This window comes from Pan troglodytes, chromosome 10 (genome assembly GCF_028858775.2).
Source record: "Pan troglodytes isolate AG18354 chromosome 10, NHGRI_mPanTro3-v2.0_pri, whole genome shotgun sequence".
Lineage (NCBI taxonomy): Eukaryota > Metazoa > Chordata > Mammalia > Primates > Hominidae > Pan > Pan troglodytes.
Window position 1 is genome coordinate 110760717 of NC_072408.2, and position 16697 is coordinate 110777413.

The window sequence follows — 16697 nt, forward strand, 5'->3', positions numbered from 1 at the left end:
GATTACAGGCATGAAACACCACGCCTGGCCCCAATACTGGTTTCTTAACTGACATACCATGGTAGCTTAAGATGACAACATTCATAGAAACAGCGTGGGCTATATGGGAACTCTACTAGATGTGGTTTTTCTGTAAATCTAAACTTAAAAAAAAAAAAGCTATCTTTGAAAAAAATCACCCATAATCCTACCAGAGATAACTATCGGCACTGAGTGAAAATCCACATTGACCTATATTTTGAAATGTACTCTTGTTTATGAAACAATTAATTTCACTAGTCTGTTACAGCCAACTGAAATGGTAGTCTTAAGTTTTTGTTGTTTTTACTGTGGGCTAGAGAGATGTCTTAGCTGTATATTTAAGGATCATGTGTGTATTAGAAAATCTTACACAACTTAATTTATGTGCTACAAAGTTTCATTAGAGACTTTACAGTTTTTCTGATGATCTAGTACTCCTCTGTGGACTTCTTTTTCTGTTGATGCTTCCCTACCCCCTCCCTACCTTAAGGTATTTTTCTAGAATTAGTTTGCAATAATCATTACCAGCTTCCCTACTTGAGTGTACGTCTTCTGAAAACCACCCTGCTTTTCCCTTTGTGGTAGAATGGCAGCTCAGTTACAGAAACATGCTATAATTAAGGTATATATAGCCTCCTTTTATGATACAGGCTTATATTAATTGCTACTTGAAATGTTTCCCATTTTGGGGCCACTATGCATTACCATTGTTAATACTGCTATGATATACTCATAGAAATCAAAGCCATCAGATCACATTGAATTAGTGATATCTGACACTATAGCTCCTCAGAATCCTACAATTTCTAAATTTCTGTTGTTCCTAGCAGGAAAGCATCATACTCCTTCAGTTTGTGGTAAACAGCTCAATCATACCTGTCTTGCATAAAAACTGTTTAACTGGCCTAATTTAATTACCAAACAGGTTGCAACTGGTCTGTCTTGGCCTTTTAAGTTAAAAAACATCATTATTAGGGGATAATATAGTACTGCCTTTAATTTTTAATGTATATATGTTACAGATTTGGTTCTCCAAGAAACACTGAGGTGCAGTTTAGCAGGGGGTCTATGAAGGCGTACCCTTCGATCAACACCTGAGAAAGGAAACAGGACTGAGCAGAGGTATAAGTTGAGTTGCAACGCAGATCCAAAGACAGTGTCCATAAACCCCATAGGGAGTTGTGGTGGGCCCATCAGAGTTGCCCACCACTCACGTGCTGAAGTGGCCAGGCCTTTCTATTCTCACCTCCAACAGTCATTGGATTTGGGCCCTTTCAGGAGGCATGGCTTTGAGCAAGGCCACCGTAGCCGAGGCAATCCTAGAAGCTGACCATTGAAAGCTGCTGGCATGCTTGATGCTAGGGCAACAAGCCTTCCTTAGGGAGTATGGAAGGCGCATTTCCATGACCACTACAATGTATATTTTTCACAATGGGGATCAACTTCAAAACAGGAAGAAAATGTATCTTATTGGAAGTCACTTAGAACCAGTACTTAATGAAATAAAGATGGCATTTTTACCCAAGGTAAATTTTTACTTTAATAACCATAAAACTGATTTTTCACCTTAATGAAGTCATTGTCTTACAGGAGACTCGGATTCAAATCATGACTCTTTCCCTCAGTAGCCAGACCACTTACTCTGTACCTGTAAAAGGAGGTATGCGGTGCTTCTAAAGCATGCACTGCATCCATTCATTCACGTGGTCCACTGGGTGACGACGGTCTGTCCTCCCCTTAAGCAAAAACTGGCTCTAAGGGACAGGTCTTTTCTTCACGCAAAAGGTGAGCAATGCCCCCAGCCTTTCATTCTAGAAAGTGATGAGGCGATGATTTTGTATCCACAAAATGCATTATCAAAGCTCACCACTTTGGTGTTCATTTACTAAAGTTAGCAGAGATCTAGAATTTGAAAAAAAACAGTTTAGCAATGAGAAATAACTCCACTTAGCAAATTCAATTAATGAAACTAGTTCATAGTTTTAAATAATTAATTTATATGAAATAAAGACAACCCATATAGTAGACTTACAAATATTCTATTTCGCATTATATTCAAGACTAAACATCTTCCAAACCATATTCATGAAATGGTTTGATGATATGTGCTTTGGCAGTTATCAAGAAATATCAATCAAACCGTAATTAAATTTCAACGTATCGGCTAAACGTCCACTGAGCACCTCCTCTTGCAGTTAGCATTGGACTAAGTGCTTAAGGACAAGTAGTTTGATGCAATAAATTAAGAAATACATATTTAAGACTTATATTATTCACAGAATTCTTGGCATAGTTATTTAAGTTCCTCCTGTTGAGAAACTTGAGGTTTGTGTTTCCTTTCTTTCAGTCCCAAAAGCTCCGTTTTGAGTTCTCCACGCTTTGGTGGAATTTCAGGTATTGTCTGCAAAAAAAACAAAACAAAAAACATAAATGTCTAACCCTTAATAAGGCTGTAATTCAACGTAACCTAGAAGACTTTAAAGAGTAAAAAATAACAAAAAGTTCCCTTGCTTGCTACTCAATGATAACTCTTTATTATGAGAAGCTCTGGTTGATCTAAGTCCCTTTCTAACCCTGTGTTTATATGAGTCTATCATCCTGGCAAGGTCTTCAGCATTACGTACTGCAGGACTCACAGAGGATAGCTGGCATCAGAATCAATTGACAGGTTCACAGCTTTGAATAAAACTTTCCACATTTGGAAATTCATTCCTGCACCATCTACTGACTCTCTACCATGTGCCTGGCATAGAAAATAGGCATTAGGAATTAATTTATTAATTCAAAAATATTAAGTGCCTATTATATGCAAAGCACAAAGCAGTATGCAAAAAAATACAAAATCCCTGCATTCCAGGAAGGTATTCACAGAGTTCTGCATCTATCACCACAATAAATTTTAGAAAATTTTCATCACCCCAAAAAGAAACCCCATACTTATTAGCAGTCACTTTCATTTCCATACAACCCTCCCCCACATAGCCATAGATAACTATTAGTCTTCTTTTTGTCTATATAGATTTGCCTATTCTGGATATTTTCTATAAATGGAATCATATAATATGTGGTCCTCTGTGTTCTTTCAGGTAGCATAATGTTTTCAAGGTTCATCCATGTTGTAGCTTGTATCAGTATTTCATTTTTTATTACTGAATAATGCTCCATTGTATGGATATACCATTTATCCATTCATCAGCTAATAGGCATTTGGATTTTCCACCTTTTGGATATTATGAATAATACTGCTCTGAACATTCATATACAAGTTTTTGTGTGGATATGTGTTTTCATGTCTATTGGGCATAAACCTAAAAGTGGCATTGCTGGGTCATATGGAAACTCTGTTTAACTGCTTGAGGAACTACCAGGCTTTTCTGAAGCCACTGCACTATTTTATATTCCCATCAACAATGCATGAGGCTTTCAATTTCTCCACATCCTTGACAATACTTGTTACTATCTGTTTTACTACAGCCATTGTAGTGGGTATGAAGTGGTATTTCACTGTGGTTTTGATTTGCCTTTCTCTGGTGGCTAATGATGCTGAGCATCTTTCTGTGTGCTTACTGGTGTTCAGAAGACGACTTCTGAACAAAGACATGGAGGAGGATGAGGGAGGCAGCCATGCAGTTACCTAGGAGCATTTCAGGCAGATGGAACCACAAGTGCAGAGGACCTAAGGCAGGAGTGTGGCTTCAGGTTCAAGAAGAAGCAAGGTTGTCAGTATAGCTGGTACAAAGTATTCACAGAGAGGTTAAGAGGAGACAAGTGCAGAGGAAAAAGGGAGTGGGGAGATAAAGTCTCCAGTGTTTTTCACTCTGAAATGGGAAGACACCGGAGAGTTCTGAGAAGAGTGGCATGTCCTCACTCAAGTGTACAGAGATGATAATGGTAGCTTTGCTGAGAATAGACCACAGGAGAGCAAGAGTCGAAGGCAGAAGACAGGTCAGGAAGCTATTACAATAACAGGTGAAAGTGACTGACAGTGGATTGAACTGGGTAGTAGCAAAAGAGGTGGTGAGAAGCAGGCAGCATCTGGATGTACCTTTCAAGTTAATCCAGTGGGATCTGCTCATATGTACAGTATGAGAGAGGAATTAAGGATGACTCCTAGCTTTCAACCTGAACTACAACAGAGTCATCTCCTTTGCTATTCAGATGAGCTGAGCTGGACAACTAAAAGCACCTGTAGCAGTTCTCCCCAACACAGCACTGAGCACAAGTCTAGGCAGTCATCATGGTCTCCTCTGCTCGACTCTGCCCAGACCTTCCAGTTCTCTGACTGAAAGACTTGTGATCCTGTTTTGCTACAAAGAACAAAGTGGTTGACAACAGTGACAGTAATTGCTGGAGCAAAACCAAAAGACATAGGTAAAGAACATATAAATGTTAATAAAGCACACTGCTTTCAACACACAGCCAGCCACCTGGGCCTTCAAGTTCCTACAGAGATACTCCATTGCCAGTGTCACCACCCAATCAAACTGAGGTGAGTTTAGACCCTTCAATATGGCCCTTCTAAAGACTGTGGCTTCATTCTATCTCCTCCCAAGGTACAGGTAGCTGCTGTAACAACCCTTGCACATTCCCAATTATAATGAAATGGGTGAATCAAAGGTCAACTTCCCAGGGTCAAATCCCAGGCATTCCTTCTTTTGCAAGGCCTGCCTGATGTCTATTCCTGCACAAGCTATAGACTAATCTGCATTACTGTGGAAAGTTCTTGTCACTTTGTCTCCACTAGGTATTCTTGATGCTCAATAGAACCCTTTTTAAAAGAGAAGCACTCTGAAGTTGTAAGAAAGAGCTCTTGCAGCATTGTTTGTACAAAAACTACATACTACCTAAATGTCAATAAGGGATTGATCAAATAATATGTCACAGCTATATTATGAAATACTATGCAATAGTTAAGAAGATTTAATATACACAAATGTCTATTTATGTAGATGTTAACCAAAACAAGGAAGTTGCAGAGAAATGTGTACGTGAACTCCTATTCACATGAAGGAAAAACACTCCACAAACTGTGTGTGTACACATGCATGCACAGGTGTATTTGTCCATTTTGCATTGCCTGAGGCTGGGTAATTTATAAAGAAAAGAGGTTTATTTGGCTCATGGTTCTGCAGGCTGTACAAGCATGGCACCAACATCAGTCCAGCTTCCGGTGAGGCCTCAGAAAGCTTTAACTCATGGCAGAAGGCAAAGTGGGAGCATGTGTAACACATGGCAAGAGAGGGAGTGAGAGAGAGAGCCAGGTTCTTTTAAACAACCAGCTCTCATGAACTAATAAAGTGAGAACTCACTCATCACCACAGGGAGGGCACCAAGCCATTCATGAGGGATTCGTCCCCATGACCCAAACACCTCCCACCAGGTCCTACTTCCAACATTGGGGATCACATTTCGGCGTGAAATTTGGAGGGGACAAATATCCAACCCATATCAGTGGGCATTCAACAACAGTGAGAAGTAGTGAAGGATATTCACCAAACAAGAAACAGTAGTTACGTGTCGGGAGCAGACAGGAGAAAGGAGGTTATAAGAGGGGGGATTTTCACTTTTTACTCTACATACTTGAACTCAATTTGAGTGTTTTACAAGAGTATTGGATTATTTTATGAACAGGAGCAAAAAAGAGACATACCAAACAGAAAGCTTGGGCTTCAGATCCTCAAATCGTCTCACTAAGCTATGTGACTTTGAGAAATCAACTTCACTCTTCTCAACCTGTTTCTCATCTGAAAACAGAAATAACACCTTCAAAATTGTAGTGACAATTAACTGATGTTAAAAATACAAATGGGCCAGGCACAGTGGCTCATGCCTGTAACCCCAGCACTTTGGGAGGCAGAGGCGGGCGGATCACTTGAGGCCAGGAATTCAAGACCAGCCTGGCCAACACAGTGAAACACCATACCTACTAAAAAATAGAAATAATTAGCCACGCATGGTGGTGTACGCCTGTAATCCCAGCTACTCAGGAGGCTGAGGCATGAGATTTGCTTGAACCCGGAAGGCAGAGTTGCAGTGAGCTCAGATTGTGCCACTGCCCTCCAACCTGGGTGACAGAGTGAGACTGTGTCTCAAAAAATAAAAATAAAACATAAGTGCAAATACAAATGGAGCCAGGCACAGTGGCTCACACCTGTAATCCCAACACTTTCAGAGGCCAAGGTGGGAGGACTGCTTGAAGCCAGGAGTTGGAGACCAGCTTTAGCAACATTTTGAGACCTTGTCTCTACAAAAAATTTAAAAATTAGCTGGGTGTGATGGTTCACAGTCATCCCAGCTACTTAGGAGGCTGAGGCAGGAGGACTGATTGAACCCAGAAATGTGAGGCTGCGGTGAGTTGATTGCACCACTGCACTCCAACCTGGGCAACAGAATGAGACCTGTCTAATTTTTTTAAAATTATTTTTCAATAAAAATTTCTAAAAAAAGAAACACTAATGGTTGACTCTCTAAAAGTGTTACCTGTCCAGGCAGAGTCCAAACAGAAATGACTGCTCCCAACATTGTGCTCTAAACCACTATTCACACCTATAGCATAACAGCACATTCTTGTAATTATTTGCGCCATACTTTCTCATCTCCACCTCCCCAAGACTCTAATTCCTGAAAAGAACCTTTAATTCCAGTTCCTAATGAATGCTTATTAAAATTAATTTAAATTTCTCCCTCCTTTGAATGCCTATAGTCACTCATCCTTCATTCAACAAATACTTATTGAGTGTCTGCTACATTCCAAGCAGTTGAGATACAAGACCGAACCAGACAGACACAGTCTGGAGCTTACATTCTACTGAAGCAAACTGACAAAGAACAAATAAATAGACAAAGAACTGCAGACAAGTGCTCTATGGAAACAAAAGATGAGACGGAATCGCAGAGGAGGAATTCTTTGGGAGCTAGCCCAAGGACCCTCATTGCTGGAGGAGAGACTTGTGCTAAGACTTGAAGTTTTGAAGAAGGAAACCAAGCCAAGTTGTTGGGGGGGGTGGGGTGGGAGGAGGAGGACATGCCAAGGATAATAAAAAGAATGGCCTCGAAATGGGGACAGGTTTGATGAGTTGGAGAAACAGCAAGGAAGCAGGCGTGAATGTTAACAGGGGAAAGAACTGGTAAAATGGTGGCAGATAGGCCACAGGTAGGCAGCGGCCAGACTGTAAGACCTCACAGGCCATGCATTGCCCTAGATGCAATGGGATGCCATCCAAAGGTTTTGGGTCCTGGGCAAATGTGATCCTAATTTCGTTCAAGATCACTTTTGCTGCCACAACGAGAATGGAGTGGTCCAGGAGCATCTGCATTGCTATAAAGGAATGCTTAAGGCTGGGTAATTTACAAAGAAATAAGGTATATTTGGCTCAAAAATAAAATATTAGCCCTCCCGCACTCACCAGGTCCGGTCGGTAGTACCTGTGCACCACTTCTGCCCCTGCGCACATGGCCAGGAGACTGGCTGCGAACATTTTCAGGTAGGTGGACATGGGCACGCCCGCGGGCATGGTCGGCAGGCTGGACGGGGAAGGAAGGGGCAGTGTCAGAAGTTCCAGCTCACGACTGCACCGCGCCAGGGCTGAGGCGCTCCAGCCAGCGCTGGACACGAGACACACGGCGGCGGGGGTGCAGGAGGTGCACGGTCAGGACCCCTGGGTTCTCGCCCAACCCCACGCCTCGGTTTCCTCCTTTACGAGCTGAGGGCACTGAGAGGACGAACGCCCTCCAGGCCGAGGCCCAGCCCCAATCGTTTACCAGTGAGGGGCGCCGGCCTGCGGCATTAAAGGGAGCTCTTTATCAGCAAGCGGAAAACCGATACCAGGTCGTTTCCCCGCGCCCCTTCTACCTCTAGGAGGAGAGGAACTGTGGACTTCACTCCTCTCTGCCTCTATACACGCGCTCTACTAGAGACTGTACCGCGAACTGCAGGGATGCTGGGCAACAGGTCTAAGGGCGGACGGAGCGTACGGCGAGCGGGCCGGACCCAAAATACAGGGACGCGGGGCCGCACCGGACAGGAAAGCGGGAGCGCTGCCGGCTCAGGCACGTGACGCAAGCGGAGGTGGGGCGCTGGGAGAAAGCCAGTGACTTTTTTTTTTTTTTTAAACCAGTTCCCACACTTTCTCAGCCCCAGGCTCCCAGCACCTCCATCACTCTCCCTATAGTTAAATTTTCCTGGCAGATGTGGAATCTAAGGCCAGGCCGTGGACTATTATTACATCGTTTGTTCTTTCGTGCACACAAAGAAAACTGCACGCCTTTACCACTTTTTCAGGAGGGGTGGAGTCACACATTGAGCATTTGCGTGCTTTTATGGGAGGTCACCCTCCTGTGACCTCTTAAGAGTGAAGTTAAAGGCACTCACTGTCCCTGTGTCTGGCGTCTTTTGATACCCGAAATAGAGCCACATCCAGACAGCTGTGGCCTTATGACCTGGTGCTACTGGGAAAGGGGAAATTTGAAATCGACATAACTTAATCCAGGCATTTTTCCATTGTTTTGATTATTGGTTGATTTTTAAGTAAAAGGTTAGTGCAAGGGCCGGGGGCGGTGGCTTACGCCTGTAATCCCAGCACTTTGGGAGGCCAAGGCGGGCGGATCACTTGAGGCCTGAAATTTGAGACCAGCCTGGCCAACATGGCAAGATGGCAAGACTCCATCTCTACTAAAAAATATATATATAATATATATTTTTAATGTATTTTTAATATATATTTTAATATATAATATATTTTAATATATAATATATATTTTAATATATATTTTAATATATAATATATTTTAATATATATTATATATTTTAATATATATTTTTATAATATATTTTAATATATTTAATATATTATATATTTTAATATATATTATATATTAAAATATATGTTATATATTTTAATATATATTTATATATTTTTAATATATATTATATATTTTTAAAAATATATATGTATATATATACACACAAAATTTAGCCGGGCGTGGTGGCAGATGACTATAATCCCAGCTACTCGGGAGGCTGAGGCAGGGGAATCGCTTGCACCCAGGAGATGGAGGTTGCAGTGAGCTGAGATCGTGCCATTGCACTCCAGCCTGGGCAACAGAGCAAGACTCCGTCTCAAAAAAAAAAAAGTTAGTGCAAGGCTAAATTCTGAAGGATTAAAGTTGTATGACAAATCATAATACTCATATTTGTAAAGAGTTTTATGGAGGTATATTTGACATACAATAAACTGCACATATTTAAAGTATACAATATGATGTTTGACATATGTGAGACCATTACCACAATCAAGATAATGAACATACCCAAGACCTTCAAAAGTTTCTTAGTGCTTCTTTCTACTCCCTCCCTCCTCCATGGCCTCATTTCCCTAGGTAATCACAGATCTGCTTTCTGTCACTATAAGTTAGTTTGCATTTTCTGGAATGTTACATAAATAGAATTATACCGTATGTACTATTTTTTGTGTTGCTTATTTCATGCAGCTCAGTTATTTTGAGATTCATCCACATTGTTGCATGTCTTAGTAGTTCACTCCTTATTGCTAGGTGGGTTTAGACGACAATTGGTTTATCTATTCACTTATTGGTGAACAGTTTGGTTGTTTCTAGTTGTTGGTGTGTAAATAAATAAAATTTTAAAAATGTTGGAACCTAAAAAAAACACTAAGCCTTGAGAGAGATGTGACTAATCTGAGTCACATACGGTTACAACTTCTGTTCTCAGATTATATATTAACTCACTTTTTCTTGTTCTATACAATCACTAGAGAAAATTAAATGCCAGTGACAAAAACCTCCTGCTTTCTTAATGACCCTTGATTAATTTGCCCTTTATTGTCCTGCTTTGCTGAGACCAGATAACAGAAAACCCATGAGTATTACACCCTCTGTAAAAAGTGTTAAATGCACCTTCCCAAAAAGAAACACTGCATATAACCAACCAAATTGCTGTAACTTTGTGCCAATCTTGTATGAAAAGTGTTGCAATCCTGCTAAAAACTCCTGTCTCTGCCATACAAATGAAATCTTAACTTTCTTACTTCAGAACGCTGACTCCATTCCTTTGGAGCTGGTGTTTCCAGGTGGTCCATTCTTACTCTTTGTGCTTGAATAAACCCTCTTTAAGTTAGATTCTGACCCTTTTGGTTATTTTAGGTTGACATTGGTTGATAGATAAAAAGCTACTATGACCAGTAAAATATATGAGAAAGACTGGTATGGAAGTCTTTCTGAGAACATGGGCTTCCATTTTTATTAGGTACATCTCTAGAAGAATTACTAGAGCATATGGAAGGTGTATATTTAACTTTTTAAGAAATTGCCAGGCCGGGTGCGGTGGCTCATGCCTAAAATCCTAGCATTTTGGGAGGCCGAGGCAGGCGGATTGTCTGAGCTCAGGAGTTTGAGACCAGCCTGGGCAATACAGTAAAACCCCATCTCTACTAAAATAAAAAAATTGGCCAGCTGTGGTGGTGTGCGCCTGTAGTCCCAGCTACTCGGGAGGCTGAGGCAGGAGAATTGCTTGAACCCAGGAGGTGGAGGTTGCAGTGAGCTGAGATCGTGCCACTGTACTCCAGCCTGGGTGACAGAGCAAGAGTCTGTCTCAAAAAATAATAATAATAATTAACTTTTTTAAAAAAGAAATTGCCAAACGAATTTCCAAAGCAGCTATACAAATTTATTATTTATTTTTACTTTTTTTTTTTTTTTTTTTTTTTTTTTTTTGAGATGGAGTCTTGCTCTGTCGCCAGGCTGGAGTGCAGAGGCACAATCTTGGCTCACTGCACCCTCCGCCTCCCAAGTAGCTGAGATTACAGGCACACGCCACCATGCCCAGCTAATTTTTTTTGTATTTTTAGTAGAGACGGGGTTTCACCATGTTGTCCAGGCTGGTCACAAATTCCTGACCACAGGTGATCCGCCTGCCTCGGCCTCCCAAAGTGCTGGGATTATAGGCATGAGTCACCATGCCTGGCTATTTATTTATTTATTCATTCATTCATTCATTCATTCATTCTGAAACAGTCTCGCTCTGTCGCCCAGGATGGAGTGTAGTGGCGTGACCTTGACTCCTGAGTTCAAGCAATTCTCCTGCCTCAGCCTCCCAAGTAGCTTGAATTACAGGCAGATGCCACCACGCCTGGCTAATTTGTACATATTTTTTAGTAGAGACAGGGTTTCACCACGTTGGCCAGGGTGGTCTCAGAACTCCTGACCTCATGTGATCCATCCACCTAAGCTTCCCAAAGTGCTGAGATTACAGGCATGAGCCACCGCACCCGGCCAATCTGTACCATTTTACATTCCCATCAGCAGTGTATGAGACATATGAGACATCCCCATCCAGTTCCTTCAAATCCTCTCCAACATTTGCTCTGGTCAGGCTTTTTTATTTTAGCTATTCTAATATGTGGGTAATGGTTTCTCATTTTGGTTTTAATATACATCTCCCTCATGACTAATGATTCAGATATTTTTATATGCGGAAAAAAACACAAAAACATAAAAATCCTTGGACACATACCCCACACCATATTAAAAATTTTAAATGGGTCACAGACATTCATGTGCTGATACAGTCATATGCTGCATAACAACATTTCAGTCAATGGACCACATACACGACCGGTGGCCCTGTAAGATTACAATGAACCTGAAAAAATCCTATAGCCTAATGACATCATAACTGTCAAACACCATGTGTCTGTGGTGACGCTGGTGTAAACACACCGTGCTGCCAGTCATCTAAAAGTATACCACATACAATTATGTACACTACATAATACTTGATAATAAATTTTGTTGCTAATATATCTATTTACTATACTTTTATGGTTCTTACAGTGTACTCCTTTTATTCTTTAAAAAAAAAAAAAAGGAAAGTTAACTGTAAAACAGCCTCGGCCGGATCCTTCACAAGGTACTCCAGAAAGCATTGTTATCATAGGAGATGACGACTCCCTGTGGGTTATTGCCCTTGAAGACCTTCCAGGATGTGGAGGTGGAAGACAGTGATACTGACGATCTTGACCCTGTGTAGGCCTAGGCTAATGTGTGTGTTTGTGTCTTAGTTTTTCACAAAATTTTTAAAAGTAAAAAAAAAATTAAAAACAGAAAAAAGGCTTATAGAATAAGGATATAAGAAATTGTTTATAACTGTACAATGTGTGTTTTAAGCTAAGTGTTATTACAAAAAGGTCAAAAGTTTAAAAAATTAAAAAGTCTATAAAGTTACAGAAAGCTAAGGTTAATATATTATTGAACAAAGAAAATTACTTTTTAATAAACTTAGTGTAGCCTAGGTGTAGTGTTTATAAAGTCTACAGTAGCGTACAGCAATGTCCTAGACCTTCGCACTCACTGACTCACCCAGAGCAACAAGGAGTTCTGCAAACTCCATTCATGGTAAGTGCCTGCTACATTTTTTATCTTTAATACTGTTTGGTTTTGTTGTTGTTGTTGTTGTTGTTGTTTTGAGACAGAGTCTCGCTCTGTCGCCCAGGCTAGAGTGCAGTGGCTCAATCTCGGCTCATTGCAACCTCTGCTTGCCAGGTTCAAGCGATTCTCCTGCCTCAGCCTCCCGAGTAGCTGGGACTACAGGTGCCCGCCACTACGCCCAGCTAAGTTTTCTTTGTATTTTAGTAAAGATAGGGTTTCACCATGTTGCCCAGGGTGTTCTCGAACTCCTGAGCTCAGGTGATCCACATGCCTCGGCCTCCCAAAGTGCTGGGATTACAGGCGTGAGCCACCGTGCTGGGCCTAATACTGTATTTTTACTGTACCTTTCCTATGTTTAGATACATACTTACCATTGTGTTACAATTGCCTACAGTATTCACTATAGTAACATGCTGAACAGGTTTGTAGCCTAGGAACCACAGGCCATACAATATAGCCTAGGTATACAGTAGGCTGTACCATCTAGATTTGTGGAAGTACACTCTGTAACATTCTCACAATGAAAAAATCACCTAGTGACATTTCTCAGAATATATCCCTGTTGTTAAATGACAAATGACCATATTTTCTTGTGCTTCTATTTTCTTTGGTGATGTATCTGTTCAAATCTTTTGCTCATTTATAAAACTGAGTTGTCTTCTTATGGGTTTTGAGTGTTCTTTTATATGTTCTGGACACAAGTCCTTTATCAGATATGATCTGCAAATATTTTCTCCCAGTTTATTGCTTTTCATTAATTTTTTAAGAGAAGTTTTTAATTTTAATAAAGTATAATTTATCAATTTTTCCTTTTGTATTATATTTAAAAAATATAACCCAGGGTCATAAATATTGTCTTCTATATTTTCTTCTAGAAATTTTACAGCTTTGGGTTTTACATTTAAGTCCATGATCCATTTTGTTTTTTTATATGGTGTGAGGCAGGAGGTGTGACTTGACTCCCAAGGTGGAGCTTGGACACAGGACCAGATTGAGGACCAGCTAAAACAGGGAAGAGGTGGAAGCTCTTCTCCATAAAACACACCAACTAATATGCCCCGTCAGTTTAGCTTTGCCATGGCAACACCCAGATGCTACCACTCCTTTCCATGGTAGTAACCCACTGACCCAAAAGTTACCTCCCTTTTTCTAGAAATTTCTGCATACTCAGCCCCTTGATTTGCATATAATTAGAAGTGGGTATAAATATGACTGCAGAACTGTGTCTGAGCTGCTACTCTGAGCACACTGCCTATGGGGCAGCCTTGCTCTGCAGGAGCAGTCTTGGAGTTGTAACACTGCTGCCTGAATAAAACTGTTTTCAGCTCACTCTTGATTTATTTCCTGGGTGAAGCCAAGAACACTCCTGGGCTAAGGGCTTGCCTGCCCTGCGTCATGCGTACAACTTTGTTTTGTTTTTGCATATAGATATCTGAACTGCCTTTGAAGCTTAGTTGAAAATCAGTTCATCACTTGTCCATGTATGTGTCTATTTCTGGACTCTATTCTGTTGCACTGATATATATTTATCTCTCTTGATGCTAATACTACACTTTTTTTTTTTTTTTTTTTTTTTTTTTTGAGACAGGGAATCATTCTGTTGCCCAGGCTAGAATGCAGTGGCATGATCTCAGCTCACTGCAACCTCCACCTCCTGGGTTCAAGTGATTCTCCCACCCCAGCCTCCTGAGTAGCTGGGACTACAGGCATGTGCCACCACGTCTGGCTAATTTTTGCAGTTTTTTAGCAGAGATGGGGTTTCACCATGTTGGCCAGGCCGTTCTCGAACTTCTGGCCTTGGGTGATCTGCCCGCCTCGGCCTCCCAAAGTGCTGGGGTTACAGGCATGAGCCACTGCGTCCGGCTAACACTGTCTTGATTACTGTAGCCTTATAATAATTCTTAAGTCAGGCAGTATTAGCTCTCCCAGCTTTGGCTATTCTAGATCTTTGCATTTCCATATAAATTTTAGAATCATTTTGTCAATTTCTACCCAAAAACGCTTACCTGGATTTTGGTTAGCATTATATTGAATCTTTAAACATCTTCACAATATTTGGTCTTCTGATCCATGAATACAACATATCCGTGTACTTAGTTCTTACCCAATTTCTACCAGCAATGCTTTTCACTTTTTATGATAGAAATCTTGCATCTTTTGTCAGCTCTATCCTTAAATATTTCATATTTTTGATGCTATTGTGAATGGTATTTTTTCTAATTGTTTGTTGTTAGTACATAAGTTACAATTGATCTTCCTATATTGATATTTTATCTTGCAACCTTGCGAATCTCACCTATTAGCTGTACTAGGTTTTTTGTAGGTTCCACAGGATTTTCTACATAAACCAGCACCAGAGCAATGAATAAAGACAAGTTGTGTTTTTTTTTTATAGATGTCATTTATCAATCTTCAGGAAGTTTACAAGGAAGTTCCCAGTTCTGTTTCTAGATTGCTAAAAGCTCTGGTGGGCCAGGTTCACAAGCAGAAAAAGTTTGTCTTCCAGACTCAGATGCAGGATGTTGAGAGAGAGACACTGATGGGATAAAAGCCAGTTTGCTGCAACTGCTTCACCATTTTCAGGTTCAGTGTCCTCACCGAGAACTCCTCCCATAAGCCTTTTTTTTTTTTTTTTTTTTTTTTTTTGAGACGGAGTCTCACTCTGTAGCCCAGGCTGGAGGGCAGTGGTTCGATCTCAGCTCACTGCAACCTCTGCCTCCCTGGTTCAAGCGATTCTCCCACCTCAGCCTCCCGAGTAGCTGGGACTACAGGTGACAGAGATGGGGTTTTGACATGTTGGCCAGGTGGGTCTCCAACTCCTGACCTCAGGTGATCCACCCGCCTCGGCCTCCCAAAGTGCTGGGATTACAGGCATGAGCCACCACGCCCGGCCTCCTCATGTTAACTTTCTTTTGCCATGCAAGATTGGGCAGAGGACCCTGGTCTCTTGAGGTTATGAATGGAGCTGGCAGGACCCAGCACAGCAACCCACAGTGAGGGAAGCCCTTGCTGCCAAGGGTAATTCCCCGAGTGCAGACATCCTGAGAAAAGTTTACTCTCTTCACACACACTTTCAGTCACCAGAATTCTCTCCCAAAGCATTCAGCAGTCTTTGATTAATGTGTCTTTCTGGATGCCCTGAAATAACTGAGGCAAGCCACCTGCTGTAAGACTTTTCTAGACGATGGTCCTGAGCCATTGGCAAAATCAGAGAGGATGGGCTTTTTTCATTCACTCAACATATATTCATTGAATATTTACCATGTGCCAGGTTCTGAGTAGTGTCTACTAATGGACAGGGTATTCATAAAAGTTCTGTACTGTTTTAAAAGTTTCACTTAAACTTTAAACAGTTGATATATTACAAAAATCCTTCTGTATTTACTCATGAGAGCCTGGATCCTAGAATGAAGAAAATACATGGAGCACAGAGCCACAGCCATCTCCCAGCTCACAGATCACGTGAGTGAGAAATAAACTTCTGTGGCTGTAAACCACTGAAGGTTTGGAGTTACCTGTTACTATATGAATAAACTCAGGAAAGCCAACAAATACAGCAGCCATGTTTTTCATCATCCTGCAAACTAGAAAAACCCAAAAGCCTATTCCATTAAGAGTTCCTTAATAAAGTACAAACACCAGTGACAGAAATTGAGAACTAATGAAACAAAAGCCAGCTGCAAGAACCACTGAGACATAAAAGAGGGGTTAGTCTGTAAGATTACGAACCACTGAGATTTAAAAGAGGGGTTAGTCTGTAAGGTTATGGGAGGTGATGCTCGAATGGGATCTAGTCTCGTAGACGTCAAACGTTAATATTCTCATATATCCAAAGTAATGCAGAGAGTGGTTTATGTAGAGCTTTACATTTTACACAGCAGCTTTACATTCACCCTCATTTCACAGATAAGGAAACTGAGGCCCAAGATGGCACAGTGGCCTCGACGCCCAGGTTTTCCACTTTCAAAGTCCCTCCCTCACATCTCATTACCTGATAATGCAACACAGTCTTTAATCGGGGCGAATTTCGGGGTGGAAAGTACTAGATAATGCTGATAAGCGTCATCATCCCATATACACAGCACCCCAAGGACAGCACCCTATAGCTCACGCGTCCACCAGCCCCCGAAAATACTGGAGACAAAAGCTGACGTCAGCAGAGCGCTCCTTGTCCCCGTCTTCTGGTCCTCCACCCTTCCCGAAAGGCCAAGCGGCGGAGCTGGGGCGCCCAA

At 41.3% G+C, this 16697-nt stretch overlaps 1 protein-coding gene across 3 annotated transcripts; it reads right to left on the reverse strand.

Moving 5' to 3' along the window:
- Positions 1–1998: 1998 nt before the first annotated feature.
- Positions 1999–16670, reverse strand: UQCC6 (ubiquinol-cytochrome c reductase complex assembly factor 6). Of its 3 annotated transcripts, none has more exons than XM_003952277.4 (3): positions 16457–16670; positions 7428–7545; positions 1999–2422 (listed from the first exon to the last, which is right to left on the reverse strand). In XM_003952277.4, the coding sequence occupies exons 2-3, from the start codon at positions 7533–7535 to the stop codon at positions 2315–2317; spliced, it is 216 nt and encodes a 71-aa protein (XP_003952326.1). In that variant the 5' UTR covers positions 7536–7545; positions 16457–16670; the 3' UTR covers positions 1999–2314. The 3 variants fall into 3 exon arrangements, with proteins under 3 accessions (XP_003952326.1, XP_003952327.1, XP_003952325.1); XM_003952278.4 differs by lacking the exon at positions 16457–16670 and adding an exon at positions 7945–8194; XM_003952276.6 differs by lacking the exon at positions 16457–16670 and adding an exon at positions 7874–8020.
- Positions 16671–16697: the final 27 nt, after the last annotated feature.